Source organism: Cottoperca gobio, chromosome 24 (genome assembly GCF_900634415.1).
Source record: "Cottoperca gobio chromosome 24, fCotGob3.1, whole genome shotgun sequence".
NCBI classification, from domain to species: domain Eukaryota; kingdom Metazoa; phylum Chordata; class Actinopteri; order Perciformes; family Bovichtidae; genus Cottoperca; species Cottoperca gobio.
The window spans coordinates 10,147,726-10,169,712 of record NC_041378.1 but is presented as its reverse complement, the minus strand read 5'-3'; the positions used below and the strand labels follow the sequence as shown (position 1 = coordinate 10,169,712).

General features: G+C 40.4%; 1 protein-coding gene across 3 annotated transcripts; it reads right to left on the bottom strand.

Moving 5' to 3' along the window:
* Positions 1–316: 316 nt before the first annotated feature.
* On the bottom strand, positions 317–21,933 carry LOC115003949 (E3 ubiquitin-protein ligase RNF19A). 3 transcript variants are annotated; one of them, XM_029425891.1, is made up of 10 exons: positions 21,660–21,933; positions 14,306–14,909; positions 13,092–13,558; positions 9,429–9,634; positions 8,715–8,862; positions 6,144–6,306; positions 5,618–5,732; positions 3,396–3,527; positions 2,812–3,061; positions 317–2,435 (listed from the first exon to the last, which is right to left on the bottom strand). In XM_029425891.1, the coding sequence occupies exons 2-10, from the start codon at positions 14,456–14,458 to the stop codon at positions 2,153–2,155; spliced, it is 1,917 nt and encodes a 638-aa protein (XP_029281751.1). In that variant the 5' UTR covers positions 14,459–14,909; positions 21,660–21,933; the 3' UTR covers positions 317–2,152. The 3 variants fall into 3 exon arrangements, with proteins under 3 accessions (XP_029281751.1, XP_029281749.1, XP_029281750.1); XM_029425889.1 differs by having other exon boundaries at positions 318–2,435; positions 2,812–3,082; positions 21,660–21,930; XM_029425890.1 differs by having other exon boundaries at positions 318–2,435; positions 2,812–3,082; positions 8,715–8,856; positions 21,660–21,930.
* Positions 21,934–21,987: the final 54 nt, after the last annotated feature.

Genomic DNA, 21,987 nt, shown 5'->3' with positions numbered 1-21,987 from the left:
TTAGAGGTGAAATACTGCCCCCTATTTCTTTGGAGCAGGTCGCTCGGAATTACACATTGAACCTTTAAAGAAGGTTATGTCATCCCTTTAACATTGTTAATATTTAGAAACAGCAGGATCTTGTTGTTTCAATTCGTGACAGAATTCAAATGATTGGATACTTTAGTGATGGACTATGTTGAAGCTTCTTTATTGTAATGTTCTCCTATTATTCCCTGTTTTTTCCAGGCTTGGTCACATATGGTAAGTGCTTAAAAAATGTCAGAATACCTGATCAACAAACAATTACAAATCTAGGCTTCATTTTAGGGAGATGATTGAAGTTTTCCTTTTTAGTATGTTGGCGCCCTCTACTGATTGCAAACAGTTATTACAGTGTGGTTGTTACCCAATATTTGGACATATCAGTAAGCTTTTTTTTACAAAATATACACATTCTTAAATCATCCGTTTTAAATTGTTCTTTTAAGTATGGGCTAAGATTACAGACGTCACAAGTCAAAAAGGTTTGGATCCACTGGTGGTCTGTGTATGACTTTTGCATTATTCCAAAGTTTCCTACTGTAAAGCCATACAATAAAGGCAAAATGGCCAAAAAACTATTGTGCCATACAGGGAACTCTTCCACTTGAACTTCCACTGAAGAATAATCAATTTGTGACAAAACATGCATTGTGTTTTTGTCCTTCATGGTGAAATCTTTATTTAATTTCTCTCCACAACCCAGCACAGGTTATCATGTCAGGTCCGAGTTCATCTCTCACAAGTATTTCACACTCAGGAAGCTAAGCAGAGCATGTATAATCATGTATTTCTCATAAATCATCTAGTAGGGGTTATTGAGAGTTTAGCCTGAGGTGGCATGCTGCTGTTGTAATTTTGGTGCTCTGTGATCATTTGAGAGGGACTTAAGTTTATATTTAATGCTCACAGCTGCGCACACTACTGACTGCTGTGCGTGTGGATGTGTGTGTGTGTGTGTGTGTGTGTGTGTGTGTGTTAAACTGCATGTGTGTGTTTATGTGCTATCCTGGATACACAGCAAGTAGTAGAATCATGCAGCTACTTTAAAATATAAGACTCTTCAGAAAAAGACTGCAGTGTTGCTGCCATGTTGGTGTCACTAAAGCATACAAGTATCTGCATTAGAACTAAAGCAATGTCTCCCTCTCCAGTGTAAAAGGAAATAGCCTCTTAAAGGCTAAAAGCTGCACTAAAACGCTGCAAAAGTGACATTGCCTCCTGTCTGCTTCCATGGAAGACTGTGGATTTGAGATTATAAGTTTATAATTAATGGTATTTATAAGTCATCCAGTCAATTCAATCACTGCCATAATGTCACAGAGCACCTTTTACTCCAATAGAGAACAACAGTTACAGGCTTCAACAGTTTTTCAGATGTCATTTTTCGACTGGTTCACAAAAGAGTAATCAAACAGTGCAGCATGCATCGTCTGTTTACGGTTGCCCAATTCCGGTGTGACTACTGCTTAAAATACCAGAGATGTTCTTTAAAAAGGCAGAAAAAAATCTCCCCTACTGTCTTGCAACTTGGCTTGGGAAGCATGTGATATTTACTTGCTGATACAACAGTTGTTAGATTCTTAATCCCCCTCCCCCCCCCCCATAAAACAAATCATGCTTGTGGGGGTCTCTTTATTTGTAAAGGGAGGAGGGAGGTGAGGTCACTAAAAGAAGTGTTAGAGTACAGCCAGAAGAAAAGAGGGCTTCATGAAAGAGATGTATGATAGAGGGGGGTGCATGGTAGTCTCTTTCAGAAAGGACAACATAGAAAAAAAAACAGACTGAACTAGTCAGCTCACATGCTCTCAGTCACTTCTGTTTCAGTTTCATTGATGGATGCTATCCTGTCTGCTTTACAGTTTATCCCCCTCCAATTGTTATGTCATAGTCTCATGCTATTTGTCTCATACACACACTCACACACTTTTCATTTGCTCTCTCTAAACCCGCGTCTTCCTTAGAGGCTGGAGCTAGAAGGCAACTGGTGGGAGGGCCGGTCTTGGAAGCAGGAGGTGGCTTTGGCCAACGATTTTCAGGTCAATCCAGTGACACGTCAGCTCATGGATATCTTTATTTCCATAAAACCTGACTAATCTTCAACCAAGTACAAAGCCTGCATTGGAGGACCTCATACACCGTCTATTTCAAAGACTGGGAAAACTGTCCCTTCGTCTCCTCCTGCTTCCCCTCCTGGTTTTTCTCTTCCCTCCTGCTCCTCTCCTTCTCCTCCTCCCCCCTCTCGTCTTTCTTCCAGTTCTGAGGCACACAGGTAGTCTCGGGACTGGGACTGCGAGTGTCCCAGGGACTCCATCGACAAGCTTCGGCTGGACAAGATGCTACTGAGGCTGGACTGGCGGGCGCCTCTGGGTTGGGTCTCAATTTCCACACGGACCTCAATATTGGTTCCTTCCCTGTGGGTACAGTAAAGAGACATTAATAAATCAATATTAAGTTATTGCTTTAGCATTAGCTGTTGGCACCAAAGTGCAGCTGAGGCTGATGGGAACGTTGTTTTTTTTTCAGATGTTTGGTTTTAAACTGTTGTTGACGGTAGTGCTAGATGAAAAGTTAAGGAATCATAATAGTGAGTACAAAGAAATCCTGAGGATAACATGGATATCTGTACCAACTTTCATGGCAATTCATCCAATAGTCTTGACCAAAGTGGACACACCAAACATTGGCCTCCCTAAAGTCATTCCGTTAACATTAACGCTTAAATCCTGCATAAAAACATAAAGAGAGGGGTAGAAACAGAAAAAGGGAGAGTAAAAGTGCAACATTTACCTCAAAGGAAGCCCTTGTGTGTCATCGAGCTTGCTGTCAGGCACAATAACCACCTCGCAGTCTGATTGGCTGTCTGGCTGGGTGTATCCGTGGTGTTTTGTGGCTTCATCCAATTCCTCATAGCTATCTAGCTCCGGGGGCGTGGTGCTTGTACTGGGGAGTACGCCCACTTCCTGTACGCTGACTCTTACTTCCTGGACGCTGGTGTCGCTGAGCGCTGGGTTGTTCTGACCCGTCCAGTGGTCACTGACTACATGAGAGAATAGAAGATCTATAAGAGAAGTTGAAACTTCATCAGATAAGGTCGTGGTTGGAGCAAACATCACAATGCACCTCGTACAAATGTCAATTTAATTACACAGTTGTTAAATAAATAGAAATAGAAATAGAAATAGTGCATCCATAGTTTTGGATGTACGCTTATTTGCTCTTCTTTATGCTATGCTTAAGCTCATTGCCTCCTGGCTCCAGCTTTAACGTAGAAAAATTAAAGTGGCATCCATTTTCTTATTTAACTCTCGGCAAGAAAGCAAATAGGCGTATTTCCCAAAACGTCAAACTATTACTTAAAATTCTGTACTCACAGCTGGCTAAGTCCTCCAGTTGGATTTTGTGTGTTTCAGGGGAATCACTCTGCGGTCGACACCAACCGTTCCTACAGAGCGACATGGGGACGACCCCATAGACATAAGTCAGCATTAGCGGTACACCCACACCTGCGGGAAAACAGAAAAGTATGAGAAACCAATTCATAATATATTTCCTACAATCTTTTTTTCTTGGGATTGTGGAAAAAAATCTATTTTAATAACATACAAATGGTTAATAAAACAGTACTCTTGCGATTTAGTATCGCACTTTATTAAAGTTTGGAGACTTTTGAGAGACTCAGAGAATTACCGCCTTGCAAATGTCATTACTTCATCATTTTATCCTGTTAGACATTTGTGTGAAATTGTCCTAATTAGCTAATAAATTGTTGAGTTATGCCAAACAACGTGTTTTGTGAGGTCACAGTGACCTTTGACCACCAAAATCGAATCAGTTCATCTTTGAGTTCAAGTCGATCATATTATTGTTACTACATTACCCGAAATAAACACAAGAGGGAGCCCCTCCTGCTTCACTGTGCACTGCACACCACATTGTCTTATTTCACACCTTTGATCTTTTGTGCTTTGTGAATCTTGATTGCTTTCTTCACATTTTATGTAATTTATTGGAAGTCTGTAGTAAATGTTTCAAATCTTTTATGTTTGTGGTGCTGCTATTTTGGCCAGGACACTTCTGTAAAAGAGGTTTTGAATCTCAGTGAGGACATTTCCTGGTCAATTTAAGTTATATGTAAATATGCATTTATTAGGAAAAGACTGAATCTACATAGCCTTTTTCATGTCTGGTTATTAATTGTCTTCATATGAACATACAAGAAAGAAGCGCATAACAATCCTGGCAAAGTTGGATTTCTCCCCACTGTCCTTCATAACCTTCACAAAAGCACTTTCAACGAGCCCACAAACTCGATGAGCAGCAGCCTCCCTACGCTGTGTGATTATGCAACCTGTGATTGAGATAGGAATTTGGGAAACAAAGCAGAGTGCCGACCAAACAAAGGGACATCATTAACACAGCGAGAGCACTGGGACACCATTGACTCAGCATCAGGGTGAAACCAGGGCAAGAGGGTGAGCCAGCCAGCCAGGGTGTGTGTGTGTGTGTGCGTGCGTGTGTGTGCGTGTGCGTGTGTGTGTGCGTGTGCGTGTGTGTGTGTGTGTGTGTGCCAGATCTGGACTATTATCCCTCTACATTGCACATATTCTCTTTTGCAAACTTTTGCATATCCCTGATCAATATATTTGCACATTCTGTAAAAAACTATACAGCTCTTTTATTCTAAAATATATATTGTAGGTATTTGTTCTTTTTTTATAGTATCTTTTAAATATTTTTATACAAATCTTTTTATTTTATATTTTGCCTGTATTTTTATTTGCTCTTAATATGTTAATTGTATGCACCAAACACCAAGACAAGTTCAACAACATACTTGGAAATAAACCGTCTTCTGATTCTGAGATCAAGCCTGGATGCACGTTCAGATGTGTATTAAAGCTCATGATTTATTAAAGGAACAGTTTGACATTTTGGGAGATCCGCTAATTTGCTTTCTAACCCAGATGATTGTTAAAACCTTCATCAGCATCATATTTAGTGTACAGATATAGGAGTTGCATCAATTTCCGTATATACCTCTTGGCCATAAAGCAAATGTTTTCTGTTAAACTAATTATTTAAATTAAGTTTTAAAATTGTGTGGACTGTGAAAATATGTGGCGTTTCTCTGTCTTGTTGATCCGAGATGCCTTACTCATTATTATGAAAGGATTATTTGAGACACCCCACAGCTAGCAGCCTGTGTGCTGGTCACAAGCAACATGAAACATCTTTATCTTTAATTACATTTTGATCCACAGGAACACTGCCCTCAGATATTAGAAATGTTGATGGAACAACAGCTTTAATATTCAAATACAATGAAATATTGTGCATAGAAGACCTCTGATTCTGCCTCCAGACCCCTCGGGTCAGAGAACTAAATGTTGTTAAAAGTCCAGGCTTAAAGCAGAGGGGGATCATGCTTTTTACTATTTTAGCTCCAATGCTGTGGAACAAACTGCCGTTCAATATCAAAATTAGTGGAGTCTGACATAAACAAATGTGTTTCAGGATATTGTGGCAATTGTATCTCCTTTCATCAACCAAATGTAATTTCTAGAATAAAACAATTGCTACTTTTGTTCCTTACCCACAGTGACAGCTGCTATGACCGGCGACACAAACACTGACATCATCACCCCACTTGCCACAGTCAAGTAGTGCTTACTTCCTGAGATATTGTTTTTCTTACAGCGACCATGGACCTGTAAGGTAATAAATCAAACATAAATGAGATAATAGAAATGTATTTCTTTTCATTCTCTGCAACAATTTATTCCTGTCACTTATTCACGTCCACTAGTAACATGCATGAGGGGAAAGGAAAATTCACCTGAACTGCATGATTACCATGTAGACATGTTCAAAAGCTGATTTAACATCTCTTGATAACATGCAAAATTAACAAGATATCTTAGATACTACTATCTGATGGAAGAAATTAATAATTCAGATTCATTTGTTCACTTTAAACATTTAAGCCAGTCATACGGGAGCAGTTTGCACATTTTGTCTGCTGCCTTTGCTGCACAAACCTAACCAGTCGCTGAAAAAGTAAGCACATCCATTCAAACCAGTGTTTTGATGTGACACAGGATTTACTGGCAGTTTTGTACCTTGCGGCCCATGTAGATTGGTATGCCCACAATAATGACTGGGATGGCGATGCCCGCTATAAGGGAGATGACCACCGGTGCTCCGAGCAACATGCCCACCTGCCACAGAACCTTGCGGGTTTGAGACCATGGCTTCTTCCCCCAGAATGTGCATCCTGAGGGACTGAGACACACAGGAGACACAACAGGAGAGATCAGATACAAGTTCAAACTATCATCATGCACAGAGTTCAGAAAATAAACGGTACATATTAACACATATAGCATTTCTAGCCACAAGAGTGTCATGGCTGTATGGGAGGTAATGTCCTGCAGTCTGTCAGTTTGTAATATGAAATACTACAACTATTGGATGAATTGCTGTGCAATTTGCTACCTCGATGGTGAATCCTCATGACCTTAGTGATCCCCTGACTTTTCATCTAGTGCCTTCATCAGGTCAACATTTGTATTTGTTCAATACTTTGTTTTATTAACAAATACATGTAAAACTAAGGACATTCCATCTAGCCTTGGCTGTACTTGAAATGTTAGCATCCTGAGCAGCACATGGGAGAAGTTAGCCTTCAGAGCTTTCTGGTCAGAAAGAGTCTACTTCAACTCAAACCATGATCTTTTCCTAAACCTAACCGAGTAGTTGTGTTGCCTAAAGCTAAGGAGATTTCTGGCAGAAAGCCCTGAAGGCTAACTTCTCCTGCCCTAAGCACAGTCTCACAGAGCCGCTAGCATAGCCGTACTGCAAAGTGTAGACTCTAAGTCTTCTTCTTAAAATATACGTATATGGTATGTATGCACTCACATAGACACTCATAATCATCCCATCTATTGCTATGATCACAAAAGCATCGTAATGCTGCCTATCCAACAAAAATAAAACAATTTTGAATGATTTTCTTTTAAGAAACAGGCGAAATAAATGAGTACGACCAACAACATTAACCATCATTACATCATTACCCAAACTGAATAACCTCATCTGCATTTCTCATTATAGCTTTGTCCTCTCTTCCTCAATTACAATCATTTGCAGCTACCATTCACATACTCATTTATCTTTCATACGGCTGTCAGCTAAATGAAAAAGCCAGGTTATTTAAGTCTGGTTATATGAAGTTAGGTACAATATATGTTGCCTTAAAGTGCTTCCTTAATGTAGTATCAGCCTTTAGTGTTGTGGTGTCATTCTAATTGCCAAGGAACGCAGTACAACACCGACGAATGCTTTTTGGTCCCAATCAAGCCGCAATTAACTTGTCGAGGCAGCAGCGACAACATGAGCAACACAAATAGCACCCGAGGGCTCTGCTATTTCTCAAAGCATGCTTTTTTATTACAACAGCAAATGTCACTTTGGGGTTCTAAAAGCCCGAGTGGGGGGAATTGTGGGGAGATATTAAAGTTGTGTTCTGTTGCTCTGAACTGGCTTTGAATTGGATTTGCAGCAAAGTGCTAAAAACTTTGGCGCTCTATAGGACGTTTACTGTAATTTGTAGTGTGAGAGAGACAGAATGAGGGAAGAGAAAAGGAGAAGGGACGGGGGAGAAAAGGTGCAAAAACACAATGCGGCACATACAGGCAAAAAACAAAAACTCTCTTTCTCATCTGACACATTCATCAAGACATATGCACGTCTTATAGTGTAGCTTGAGTTACATATTCTGCCGCATGGAAATATGGAGGCAGAATTATTGATGACAAGTCAGCAGTGATTCCCTTCCAGGACTAGAAAAATCAATGGAAGCCCAGACGAACAGTGTAAAGCTCTAAACAATGACATAACGTGTATGTGCCCACTTTCTATCTCCAACTGGGCGTTGCTTAAAACACACAGATGGAATAGTGATGTGAACACATGTAAACTCATTGAAGAAACTCTTTTTACATATGACAAAGTTGGACTTGTGTTACAGAGCATTTTCATGTTTTTGTGACACTAAGATCAAATTACGCTGCACTTTCTCTTGAGTTTTTTGGCAGCACTTTCACTGTGTAGGTCCTAAACAACAAGATAGCTAATGATTACTTTTATTATCAATTATTTAAAAAATTTAGTTTGGTCTACAAAATGTAAAGAATGCCCATGGCAGCATCTTCAAATAGCTTGTTTTGACCAATCAACAGCCACGATCAGACACACACGTAAATCTCACATTTAAGGAGTTAGAACAAGTGAATGTTCAGCATTTTTGCTTGATACAGTACTCGCACGGACAAGTAGCTCGCTTGCACAAGCGTGAGACTATTTATGCAGAAGTGTAATAAATAATAAGTTTTAGCGAAAATGCGTTTGTATGTGTTTGGGAAGTAGTGAGCATCTGACTGGATAAATGAGACTTGGATTATATTGCACGAGTTGTGTGAGAGTTTTAAATAGATGTTTTGATATCATTTTGTTTTTGTTAAACGCGGCCCCCATTTACTCTAATTTATCGAGAATTCTCTAAAATTTTTGGGTTCTTTATTTACATGGAGGCATGCGAGAAAACCAAAGTTTTCTTCAAGAATTTAAGGTAACGTGTAAATAAAATAGCGTTGTTAATATGTGAAATGAGCTGAGTGTGAAATGAGTACCTGAGGTAGTGCACGTCGGTGATCTCCTGCATACACAGCCAGCAGAACTGACAGGCACAGACAGTGCAGTTCATACGGTTACAGCTGCCATCGTTGGTCTTCATGATGTAGGCACCGCAGCGAGGGCACGCTTTGATCTCCTCTGCATCTTCAGCAACAGAGTAAATGTGTGAGGGGTGTCCACACAATATTTATTCATCCAGGAAAAATAACATAGTATACTGAAAAGAATCCTTGCATTGTATGGACGCTCTGAGGTGCAAGGGAGAAAAGAAATTCTGGTGATCCATTTTATATGTCTGTCTTTTGGTTTCTCTCCTGTGTTCATCACTTAAGAACAGGTGTGCCGGCATACACATGCATTTTTATGGCGGTATGAAGGACATAAAAAAGAAGTTTGCCAGAATAATCTTTGGAAGTTCCTAATTCTTTCTCATCTGTGCAACAGGTTTGAAGTTACTACATTTTCATCTTTGAAAACAGGTGACAATTTAATTTACTCCCTTGCACTCTAAAACTCACCTGGAAGAAAACATGAGTGATATTTTTTCTCCATCTGTTTCACAAAAAGAAAAATATCCTGGCAAAGTCATAAACAATTTAAATCAGACTTAGAAAATGAATCACCAGAAGTTTTTCTTTGGCTCAGGGCTTCCGTAGATTTTGGGATAAAGAAAACAAATAAAAGAAGGTAACAGCAGCTGCCAGTCTCACCTCCTCCAGGTTCTTCATTGAAGACGTACAGCGTGGAGGCATCGTTGCCGCCTGAGGTGTGACGGGCTCGCTGACGCCGGGCCTGGTCACACGTCTGGTTCGGGTGCCACAGCTGCCGACAGTGGTAGCAGAACTCGGTGTCACATCCCTCACGGCCACAGCTCAGCTTGGGACACTCTGCACAGCCGTAAGCTATCACTGCATAGCTGAGGAGAGAGAGAAACTGCAGATAAAAATGATAGAGTGGACATCATTAATATGGCCCTAAAGGTGAATTATTTGTTAGGCATTCTTATTAAAGGGGAACCTCAGCATCTGGCCTCATAAATCCAGGTGCTCTCCTTACTCAGCTGAGACTTACAGTGGCTCAGATTCATTTAAACATCACAGCCTCGGTTGGCTGACTGGCATATCTATGAAAGTCTGCAGCAAGTCTTTCATCCAATGCTCAAACAAAACAGTACATTTGTTGACTGTGTGCCTCAGTGAATCCCAACTCAAAGAAAGACACCACTATCTGTGGGACTGGTTTCCACAGTTTAACACCCGACCCAGAAATAATCCCATCCTCAGATCTCAAGTAGTCACTATGATGAGAACAAGGATCTTGACGCCTAATTTTCTCTCCTCAGAGGGGACACTAACATATATTTTAATATTCAAAAGATCACGTGATTAATGTTCAAATACAAGTGAAAGGGCCTGTTGGATCCAGGCAGTACTGCTCTGCTGTGAAGTATTTGAAAAGCACCTCCAGGCGTTTTCCTTTGGCATCTTCAGCCTCGTGTGGTTTTCAGGTTTGTCAGAAAGGTAGATGACTCAGACCGGTGAGGGCCACACACACATAAGAGAAGAATAAGCCTGCTGCATGGATCCCACTTTGGTGTCAGACTAGATTTAAACTGCTTGATTTCTTAAGTCAAACCATTTTGGCTGAACAACAAAGCTAAAGTGGACCTGCTCATGCATAAAAACATGTAGAGGTATCAGTGAATATTGTTATCAAAGAAAGCAGCAATAATTGGATTTTGTTTTACATTTAACACCTTTACAAACTTCATGCAAAGATGTCTAAAGATGTTCTGACAAGACATAGAGCAGCAGCAGCTGACACACATTCTTAGATATACATATTTATTCTTAAAGATCCCACGCAGACACGTTTTAAGAGACACAAGACGTCTCCTAAGTCCATTCTCAGTGTATGTGTGCTGGAGGCTTCACATTTCCACAGCACAGTAGTGTAAGTTATTTGTCTATGATTGACTTCTACACTAGTTGTGGTGTCACATAAGCATCTTGTGGTGTCACACGTGCTAAACTCAACAACTCAAAACTGTTTTCTGATGTCAAACTCTGCACAGACATCATTCTGCAAAAGTAACAAAAAGCAAAACCTTTCTATCCGCTGGACAGCTGACTTTAGTGAGAATACTTTTGCTTCTATCGAAGAGATGCATTCTGATCCAGTGGATCAAGGAAAAGCCTCCCTGTCACACAGTGGTACAGAGAGACTTAAGGTTAGGTTAATGCAACCCATGTATGTTAACTCATTTATTTATTTATTTCTGCTCTGTAATTTAGCAATACCTGTGCTATATGGGTGTTTGTTTGGTTGTGTAAAAATAATATATATATATAGTAAAAAACAAAAAACAATAAGCAAACCCTTTTTGAGTGGAGTGGTACTTTAAAAGGTACCTTGTTGAGTTTTTGACCACTAGTAGCACTATGGAGCAATTATTTCATAAGCAGGTCCTTGTTGTGTTTGTACCTTGTGCACATGCATGCACACGAGCAGGCGGTGACACGACACACGGATCTGCCCTTGTATCCCTTGTTTTTTGGGGCATATGCAAAAATCCTTCCAAAAACACAAGAGCATAGTAATGTTAGATAAAAATTATGAATTGATTTGGCATGAACAGAAAGATTTCCACTTGAAATACTTGTACTGCCGATTCCTGTGCGCGCTGAAAAATCCCTTGCAGCTTCTCTTTTGAAACCACCTACAGTAGCATCACATGTGCAGCAAAGAACATGACAAAATGTGCACGCATACACAAACGTGTGGACGTACGCAGAGCAACACATTTCACCACACTTTCTCAGAGCCGACATAATCTCCAACTAAGCTTCTGTCACTAAGACCTCGAGGAATGTGTGTATGTTTGGAGCTCGGGAATACACAAACCTTAACTGTGACCAGTTTACATAATGGGTCACCACTTCAAAGGATCTTCTATGTGGGAAGATTTGAAATTTAAAACACCACTGACCTCCGCTTGTAAGCGTTTTTTAATACGTGGAATCGTAATTCTGCAGATAGTTTCGAAATCTGATCTTGTCTCTGAGTTATATTTAATTCACCACAGCGCCAGATGGATTGGCGTATTGATTTTTGCTCCACTCTTTCGTCGTGACCAGGCTGTGAGCTCTGACAGTCGGGGAGACAGAAAGTCTACCAGTGAGTCCTGTGCTTTTGACCACAAATATCCACTGAACACACACACACACACACAAACATGCACACACAAACTATGAATTCCTGTCAGCAGCCCTATCCTGTTACCCCTTTGTGAACATTAAGGTGACCAGAAATGGATCAATGTCTGTAAATGTTGTAAACAGAACAGAACAGCTGAGTAACTAGAACATGTCTTGTGGTTGCATTGCATTGTGGTCTATTGAGGCTGCTGTCAATGGGGAAAAAAACATATCTCAGACTTTTCCGCTGTGTATTTCACCCTGAATGATTTATGACGATGTCTTCAATCGATTCTGCAATGAAATGGCATTGTAGCTGTGCTTTAAATATCTCCATGTAACATGATATAATCCTCCTTTCAGCCTCAGTGAGCAAGAAAAAGTAAAATGGTCCCAACGCCAGGCACATCACCGATAACTATATCCAAAGTGTTATTGTAGTAAACTGATTAAAGGTGAATTCTTCCTCAAACTCCCAATGCAACATAGATTTGATTATATTATTAAATGGTTATAGTTACATTTCAGGATCTGCAATATATGTTGGTTGCATCCAACTTTTAGCAGCCTTGGGATGCATGTAAAGCTCAACTTGAGATTTCACTTGCTGTCAGTTCATCTTTTCAAAGCAAGTGAATCATTCTGTGAGTGAAAAGCTGCTCAAAGGCTTGTGTTTAACAGCACAAAGCTGGTGGTGGGATGACAGGGTTTTGACAAGAGCTGCCATATTGTAACATTGAATCTCAAGGTAATTACAGTACAGTGAATTGCTACTGTGTGACTCGGGATGTCAATAAAAAGGTACATTTTTACATCTAGAGAAGCCATTCATTTAAATGAATGGCTTTATTAAATGATCTTCTCCTCAATGTTGTTGGTTAACTATCTACATAAAGAAGGCCTTTATTATTGGAAAAACTCCTGGCCCGATTTTCTTAAATCTTGGTGTGAGGGTGTAGCATAGGTCAAAGAATAACATTTTGCAGTGGATTTGAATTACGGGGCGGATACACAAGTTATTTTTGGGGCATTGTCATTGGTCTGTGCTCTCTGAGTGCCTTTCAAGTTCATCAGGATTTTGAAGTTAAAAAAAACTTTTTATAGTAAATACTCAGAAAAATGTAAAAATGTATGCAGGAAAAATCTTTTTTGATTTTGTGGTGATCTGATTCTCACCTGCAGTCAGGCGCAGGACACCAGCGTGTATCTGGATCAGCAGCCAGGAAGCGCCTCAACTGGTACTCCTCAAACCGCTCCAGCAGCACCCGATCATCCAGGATGGCACGAACATCCAGTGGCGCCAGTGTCTCAGGGCACTGCGGGCACGCGATGCCCACCCGGCTCTCTGATATCTCGATGCGCAGGTACTGGCGGAGGCAGTCAGAGCATGTCCGGTGGGAGCAGGAGGTGAGTCGTGGGAAGTGGCAACGTGGTTGACTGAGCAGGCACAGTGGGCACTCCTCCAGGTGTTCATCCAATAGCTGCTCCTGACTGGAGGAGGAGAGGGACAGGACGCCAGTGGAGCCGTTGCTGACCCCGCCCACGCACTCAGCTGTGGCCGCACCGTCCTCGCCTGCCTCCGACGCTGATGGCGGACCTCCGCCTTCTCCTCTTTCTCCTCCAGCCTCTTCTGCTGTGAGGTCCTGTGAACAATTACAGCTGAGCTGCTGATTTACTAAATCCTATTATGTACATTAAAAAAGTTCTCATACACCGTGTGACAAGCAGGGTCACAAGTAGACGTGTGAGGATATTCTGCTGCTGTTCACAAAACTGGTTTATTATAAGAAATAAATGAAAGAAAATGGAACATCCTCACATTTCTAGTGAAACTCTGTATTGCAGAGTGTGTATGTAGGTGCATACTTGGTGTACTTGGTTTCTTGGCAACATAATTTCTCGAAATTTCCAATGAATTAAATAAACACTCTAATGGACTTGGGCTATAACAGTATGGGAGAGGGACAGAGCAAAGCTAAGCTAATACATCCAGAGGTTAATGATCTACAGCCTCTCTTCAGGCTCTTCTTTCTTTTGTGAGACATTTTGCAACAAAACTAGATATATAACTAGAAATATGGAGGAATAATGAGCATTTACTGTACATCATTATTATGTTATTTCAAAAGTGGGAGTACAAGTTATAATGATAATAGCACTTAAAATCATGTGTGAGAAAACAATTGTAAAATACCCAACATTTTCATCTAAACTGCACATTTCTGTCAGTGTGTTTATAAAAAGAGCACTACTTGTTAACATACTTTATAAAACTAGAACACAAACTGGAACATATAAAGTCCAAGATCAAACATTTATGAAAAACTGCTACCGAAACAAAACTATGAGGAATAAAAACGACAGATATGGGATAACTTCCTCAGTCTTACCTGCTCTGGATGCTCGCTCGGGGTCAGAGTGATGGCCACCTCCTCTCTGGGCCAGGCTTCCAAGGGCCTCTCGGACTTTGGCTCCGATTTGGGCTTCCTGCTGAAGAAGTTCAAGAAGCTCAGCGGCCCCGTCTGCTGCTTGGGCCTCTTCATGGTCTAGGACTAGAGCAGGAGCAGCAGCTGAGGAGGACAGGCCAACGACCATGAGCAGGATGCAAAAGTGTGTGTGTGTGCGCGCGTGTGACAGAGTGCGTGGGAGTGTGTGCAAGTTTTTGTGTGCGTGGGAGGGTGAGCACAGCGAGCTCTCACGGCTCAGAGTCTTGGAGCTGGGCGGCATGCTCTGCTGTGCGAGGGAGGAAGAGCAGGAGAGATGGAGAGGTAGACGACGGGGAGGAGGTAATCCCTGCTCGAGGGGAACATCACTAATTTGGAGCCTTTCCAAGGCCTGGTCATGTGATTTACTTTTTCTCTCTTCGGTCTTCTTCCACCCCTTCCTCTTCCTCCTCCACCTCAACTGCAGTTCCCTCGGTCTGAGCTAGTCCTGAACTGGCCGACTGTCCGTCATCATTTTAGGCCTCCTCTTCACGGCGAGCAGTCTCTTGCCCTGGAAAACAAACATCACAATCATGAATACATTGCAGTGGATCAGAAATGAATGGATGTGCGTTCTGCCATTTTGTCAGGAAATGGTTTTGTTATACAAAAAAAGTGTAAAAATACACAAAAGGTTGAGCTACTAAACGCATCAGAGGCCAGGCAATAATTCTATATAATCTTTGATTATATTGTGTTTCTTGTCAAAACGATTCTAATAAACGTTTGAACTGTAAAAAAGAAAAATAAAGTATTGAAGTTTTTGTTTTGTTTTAAATTATAATCTTTAAATAAATGTCTGTTTAGTAACAGTAGTTCAGGTAACATAGAGGTGATATAGTCCACTGATGAAAACTTGTACATTTGCATCATTACAAAGTGGCGCTCTCTGGGAAGTGAGATCCAAAAACACACCTGCAATGACTGTTTATCACCAGAAGGTGCCGCCAAAAACAACAAAACTGAGATCTTCGAGATTGTAACTTTAATTAAATGCATTACAGAAGAACATAATTTGTTGCATTCAACATAAATTGAATTACCAAATGTATAATCACCAATACATTTTTCCATATTATGATATATATCTATATCCATAAAGATTCTAAACCAATATCAATATTCTGAGACATCTAGAATTAACCTAATCCTGCGATATTGATAAACCATACAGTATTTCTGCTGTACAAAACTAGATTTATTTTCCTGACTTGCTCTTCTCTTGTGAATTTATGGGTGATTTACTTTTTCAGAAAACAAAAAAAACATTTAAATATAGCAATTGCGATGAAATTCCCTCTTTGGTTTAACTGCTCGATATACAACTGGTGACAAAGGGATCAAACTAAGTTATACATGTCTTTGTTTTAAGGGGTCACAAGCCAAAAGGTTTGGGAACTAATGAGCTAAGCTATATTGTCCATTTACAACAGCAAACAGGACGTCTACACAAAAACATAAATAGCTCAATCTGTGCTGTAATGTTTCATTAGCAATCTATTCATTCTTTATGACTACAAAACTTTTTAAATAGTATGCACAGTCGCTCTCATTTACTCAAAATCTGAGCAGACTCAATACCAGGAACTCATCTTAAAATCTGACCTTTTAATAAGGTCACAAAAAAAAGCAAACATAAACTGTGTAATCCCCTGAGAGTCATTTATATGGAATCAAATTAAAATTGAAAAAGACACCGAAGGGTTTGGGTCTCTGCGGCCCGGCCTGTCCGTCACACAGCCTCAGACATGAGCAATAAGGTCACAGCCATGAGACACAAAGAGCAGATGGATGAGAGAGTTGTGACTGGTGCGACAGAAAGGATCGGGGGAGATGGAGGGTGAGGTAGAGGAGAGGCAGTGATAGACAGCACAGACAACTCATTCTGTCTCCATTAGGCAGCAGTGAGCTTTCATAACCAGACCCAGGGAGCGCAGAGAGCATGAGGTGATTCATGCAACCCCAGACCAATTAAAATAGCTGTCTCCATATTGACACCGCGTCAAATCGGATCATAGAATACGGCATGAAATGTAATAAGTCAATAGATTGTCATCTATTTAAACTGTTTCACGTTCTCTAAGGTAAAAAATCAATTATCTTTAAAAGTGTTTTTTGTTTTCATATCGATTGAACTGCAATGACCACAGGCAGGTCATGGCTACATGAGCTATATGCTTCAGCATTCTTAAACAGGGATGCACACAGAATTTGGATTTATGTAACACTGCAGTGCCTAACCTGCCTTCTTGCATAGAGACTGAGAGTTAGAGTTGTATCTATATTCTAGTCTTGTGGATATGTTCAAATCAACATGGATAGCATGCAGGCTCTTCTTGCAGCAGCACAACATTACATACAGTATGGTAGTTTTAAGAAGAAAATATATTCTTGCCCTTTTTGAAAAGTTGGCACCATTAATTGATGATTACTGTGGATTTTTTTAGATGCAGGATTTTTTTCCCCTGTAGCTCTGCTGGAAATACTGTCTCTTGCTAAGATACAATTTGGCCAATACGCCATAAAATAAAAACCGGTACTGAATTGCAAACAGCTGTTTTTGTCCGATTTCGATTTTTGGTCTATTAAAAAAAAAGCCTCAACATGTGTGCAACAAGATTCTCTTGTATAGAATAAATATTGAAATTGAAATTAATGAACAGATTAAATACATTTGTCACAAAGACAACTGGAATTAGGATAACATATCTACATCTTCAGAGGTGAAACTAAATATGCTAATAAACACAGATTAAAATAACAAATGTTTTGGGATAACATCTGGTTATCTTGGTCTTCTTCAAGAGAACTAGAGGAATATGAACTGGCTGTTTCACACAGAGGACACAATGACAAAGTCTCACTTTTTACTTTTTCCAACGTTTAGTATGTGCAAACTGTTATTAAGTAGTACCAATACATTCAAACTCTAACCTCTCATGAAAACCTTTCAATAATGTTTCATTCCCAGCGACAATTTGAAAGGATGTTCTCCTCCTTCTAAATATTTTCACTAAACATAACTGTTCTGCATCCGATTCCCAACAAATGTGCATCCGCTTGAATTTACTCAACACTCATATTCCACAGGGACTGACTTTCTCAGCCGGAGCACAGGTTCCAAAGCACCGACCTCTGAGATGAACACATCACTGAGCTGCTGTTTATTTATAGAAATAATTCCCACATATGAAGACATCAAAAGCACACACACATTCAAAAGAGCCCAATTTGTATGCAATGAACATTCTGTCTCTGTAGTATAACTTTATATTCACATATACACGCTCAAACACATGCAGACACACTGATATTTTAGTAGACACACACACCCACACACACACACACACACACACACACACACACACACACACACACACAATTTAGTGTTCACCATCCACGACAGTAACAATGGTTTTGTTTGTTTTGTGGAACTACCACAGAAGTCGTTTTGAATTATATTTTTGTCTGTCTGTGGACAGATTTTATCACCGCAATACTGTCTCAACCATGCAGGATGCAGGATGCAAGATGCAAGATGCAAGATGCAGTCACGAAACAGGTGTGTAGCTGATATCAGAATGAAGAAAAAGGAGGGAGGTCCAAGCACCATTTGCCCCCCTACTTCATGTGACAAAACTTTGGTTGAGATAAAAATTAAGGCTGAGCTTGAAGATTGGCATGTTCCAAAAAGGGGGCCATGAAGTAGGGGAGTAGGAAGTGGGAAAGGTGCCATTGCACCCCCACGTTATGCCCCTGGCCCGATTTGGCATTCGCGACTGGTGTGATCCCATTGCAAGATGGTCTCTAGCTTTGAATTAACATTCAGTTGGCTCCAGCCTGTGGAGCTTATCACTCCACACTAAAAAGACAGATAGTCAAATAATTAGGCAACACAATTTGCTGCTTAACAACTTAGAGAAGTTGTCACTTAGACGGAAAGTTTCCCATCAGTATGTTCACAGCTGAGCTAAGATAAGGATACGCAGGCGGTGACTTTGTACAGATGAGATCAGACAGAACATCAACAAGAAGTAAAACATCTTCAAACCTAAATGATAAAATGACCATACAATATAAACAATGAGTTATTTAAGTACAACGTTTACAGGAAAAGAAACGGTCAATGTTCGGCCATTGCTGAGCCGAACATCAACATCTGACTAACCCTTCCTTTTATTCCAAATCATGTTCTTTCACTCCAGTTGCCCTGTTTACAATCCGTGCAGAGCATCCTTGCATTGTTATAGATCATCATCATCATTATCATCATCTTGAATCAGATCATGCAACCATCAGAAACTGAAGAAAGACCACTGACATACAGGCACACATGCACAAATACATTTGAATTACGTGGATACAGAAATGGAAATGACAGAAGAAGAAGCTTCTCGCTGATGAGATGTTGTTTGTCTTCTATGAACCAATGGCTTTGAAACAAACACAATGAGTGTTAGTGTTTAGGCTGACTCAAAATCATTGAAAACTACTGAATATAGTCACAAGCTAAAGTTCTAACAGCAAAACAGGCTCTTGTTGGACATCAAAAGGATTACCAAAGCAGTGAAGTGCTGTACTGGTTAGATTGTGAATTTGGCCAAAAACTAACATCTGTTGCTTTTATTTTCTGGGTTTTTATTCAAAAATGTGGAACAGATTCTGCTCGGAAACAGAGAGTACATCTTTAACTTACACCGTAATGATTTTCTTTTATCTGGAATAAGTGTGTGTGTGTGTGTGTGTGTGTGTGTGTGTGTGTGTGTGTGTGTGTGTGTGTGTGTGTGTGTGTGTATGTATGTACAGTACACTGTAAAATGCTCCTGAGGCCAAAGACACACTTACAGATATGACCTCCCTTTTCTAGAGAACTCTTGGCTACAGAGAACGAGTAAACAATCCGGTAACACATTCAAATTCAAATTCTTAATGCTTCTCGGGGGATTATGGAGAATTAAAGGACAAATTCAAAATATGTCCTAGAACTTTCTCTCTGTGCAAAGAGCTTCGACCACTAATTCAGTTTTTTTCACCCTCCATCCGTGTTAAAATTCTATTTTAGCTGTAATAACACTGTAAGTATTCATTCAATGTGTCAAACTTGCAGTGAGGAAATGTGTCTGCAGCTGGATGTATTGAGTGTGACTTAAACAAGATGGCTGTTTGACCTTGTGACCTGGTGGAGCACTTTACAACGGATCGACACATATTCCGTGTAGCTACGCCAGCGCACAAAAACAAAAGCTTCAGCCACACGTCTCAGTCTTGATTCAAAGCACCAAACTCTCATTATTAATTTATTTCCAACAGGCAAAGGAAAACTGATCCCTTGGCCAAAAGCATCAGTAGACATCATTACATAATGTATAAAGGCTTTGGCTGTGTTTTCTTACTTACTGACAGGATTCAGTATGCTGATTCACACACATTTCTCTCCGACAACAAATGCAGCATGCACGTAAACATGTTTTTAAAGAAAAATATAATATTTGTAAATACTTTTAAAGGGGAATTACACCAATCTTACACATAAATAACGTGTTAACCCTGATGATGTCGCCAGGGTTGTATTGCACAGGTGTTTTAAACGGGAGGCATGGAGTTCAAAAGACATGGGCAGGAAAGGTCAAATGAAATGATGCCGTTGATTGCATTATGGGAAATGTAGGATCCAGTGTTTATGCATCCTGACCCATACTATAGACAAAAACTTAGGAAATCTCCGATTGCTCCGACTTTGGCCTTTCTTTTTTTTTGATCCGTCTCTTGTAAATCCTCCACTTTATGGACGTACAATGCTAAATCGCTGGAGTGTCCCATTAAGATACCAATCTAGGATACTGAAGGCACAGTTCATAATGAAGCAGCCTGTACTGGTTATTTTCCAAAGGTAAACTGAAATTAGACAAATGTAATGAAGGAGACGGAGTGATGCCCTATTACTGGGATATTTGACCTAGACAGATGGTTGGCTTTGAGTCAAGAGGATATCATACTAAATCATACTTAAGCTAACCTCTTCAGATTTACAACAAATGTGAGGTTGTGACTTTAATGTTCTCAAATGAAGCTGCTACTGCAATACATCTGAACAAACTGTTCTGTAACAAATCCTTTGCATGTGAAAGTTATTATTGACTGAATATAGCCTTTCTGATTTCACATATGACTGTCTGTAGGTTCGAGTCTAAAGTGTGGCACTCTGCCTATTGATGACAGATAAAATGACAATGACAGATGGGATCATTACACAACTAGCATCTGCCCGAAGCATTTCCCCTCATTTTAAATGCCAAAATGGCAAAGAAACAGGACACCTTTTTTTTCTGTGTTTTGTCCTTTGAATGAACCATATTATCACAACAACTGTGTTATCTCCCCGGCTTTGAGGCGTTTTTCGAGGACACTTGTTAACAAGCTGTTGCTATGCAATCATTGAACAGAGAGGATGTCTGATGTTGAGTTCTGCCTTAGCGGAGGGAAACCTGATGATACACCCTATTAAATATCTCTTCATTGGATACAAGCCCACATCAGCAATGCGGGTTTCAGAGGCATGAGAGTGACCTCAGCCTGCCTGCCTGCCTGCCTACACACACACACACACACACACACACACACACACACACACACACACACACACACACACTCCGCGGCATCCCTGACCAAAATATTCTGTTTCTGCACCATGTGGCGCTCCATACTGAGGCTCAGTGACCTCTGAAAGACTGCAGGCTACTTTATGTGGATGAATAACCACAATATCAGAGGTTATTTATTATATTATATCATATTATAGTAGCCTACATTGGTGAGGAATTTCATAACAGTGCTGTATTTGTTCTTGTAACTCACTGATCCATATGTTATAACACTACAGATTAAATAAGAGAAGTATTATTTAACCAAATAGCACAATAGGTGCAGGCCATATATTGGGGATGCAGATGTAAACTAAAAGGTATTAAAAAAAAAAAGCGGATTGATCAAAGGCAGCCTTGCGTAACCTCCACATTTATTTAAAAACATTATTTACACATTTTTATACTTTGATTTTAATCATTTAAAGAGGTCTGTCCAGGGCATCAGTATGCTATTGCAGGGAGTGGCATGTTTAATAGGCTACGTATTCGCATTCATCTCCACCTCCAGATATCCCTCATAAACACGAGTAATGGCGAATATAAAGCCGTCCAAATGCACGTTTGAAAGTCTGCAGATAAAATAAACAATAATTTCTATTACGTAAACGGTATCTTACCTCTCTGTGCGGCGCCTTCTCTTTGCAGCGTAGAATCAACAACTGACTCCTCCCCTTGAGGACCAAACAGTAGCACAGAAATCTCCCCTCGTCTCCTCCTCTTTACTGCTGCACATAAAACATATCTGGTCGTGGAAAGCTGCAGAGAGGCTGGGTACGATGGACAAGTCCGGCCGGTGCAGGAGAGAGCGTAGGAGTGGAGATCCCGCGGTGAGGAGAGCCTTCCCCCTGGTACAGCAGCAGACTGATGGCTTTGCTGTGCGGCGGCCTGAGGGGAGGCACACTGCAGTGACATGAACCAATGGGATGACGCAGAATCCCAGGATCT

What these genes read in the sequence shown, in the direction of transcription:
- LOC115003949 (XM_029425889.1), bottom strand. Translation starts at nt 14,458, where the DNA reads ATGAAGAGGCCCAAGCAGCAGACGGGGCCGCTGAGCTTCTTGAACTTC. An exon ending in CGAGCGAGCATCCAGAGCAG is followed by an intron (nt 13,559 to 14,305) that starts GTAAGACTGAGG and finishes AATTGTTCACAG; the next exon opens with GACCTCACAGCAGAAGAGGC. An exon ending in ACACAAGGGCTTCCTTTGAG is followed by an intron (nt 2,436 to 2,811) that starts GTAAATGTTGCA and finishes CTGTACCCACAG; the next exon opens with GGAAGGAACCAATATTGAGG.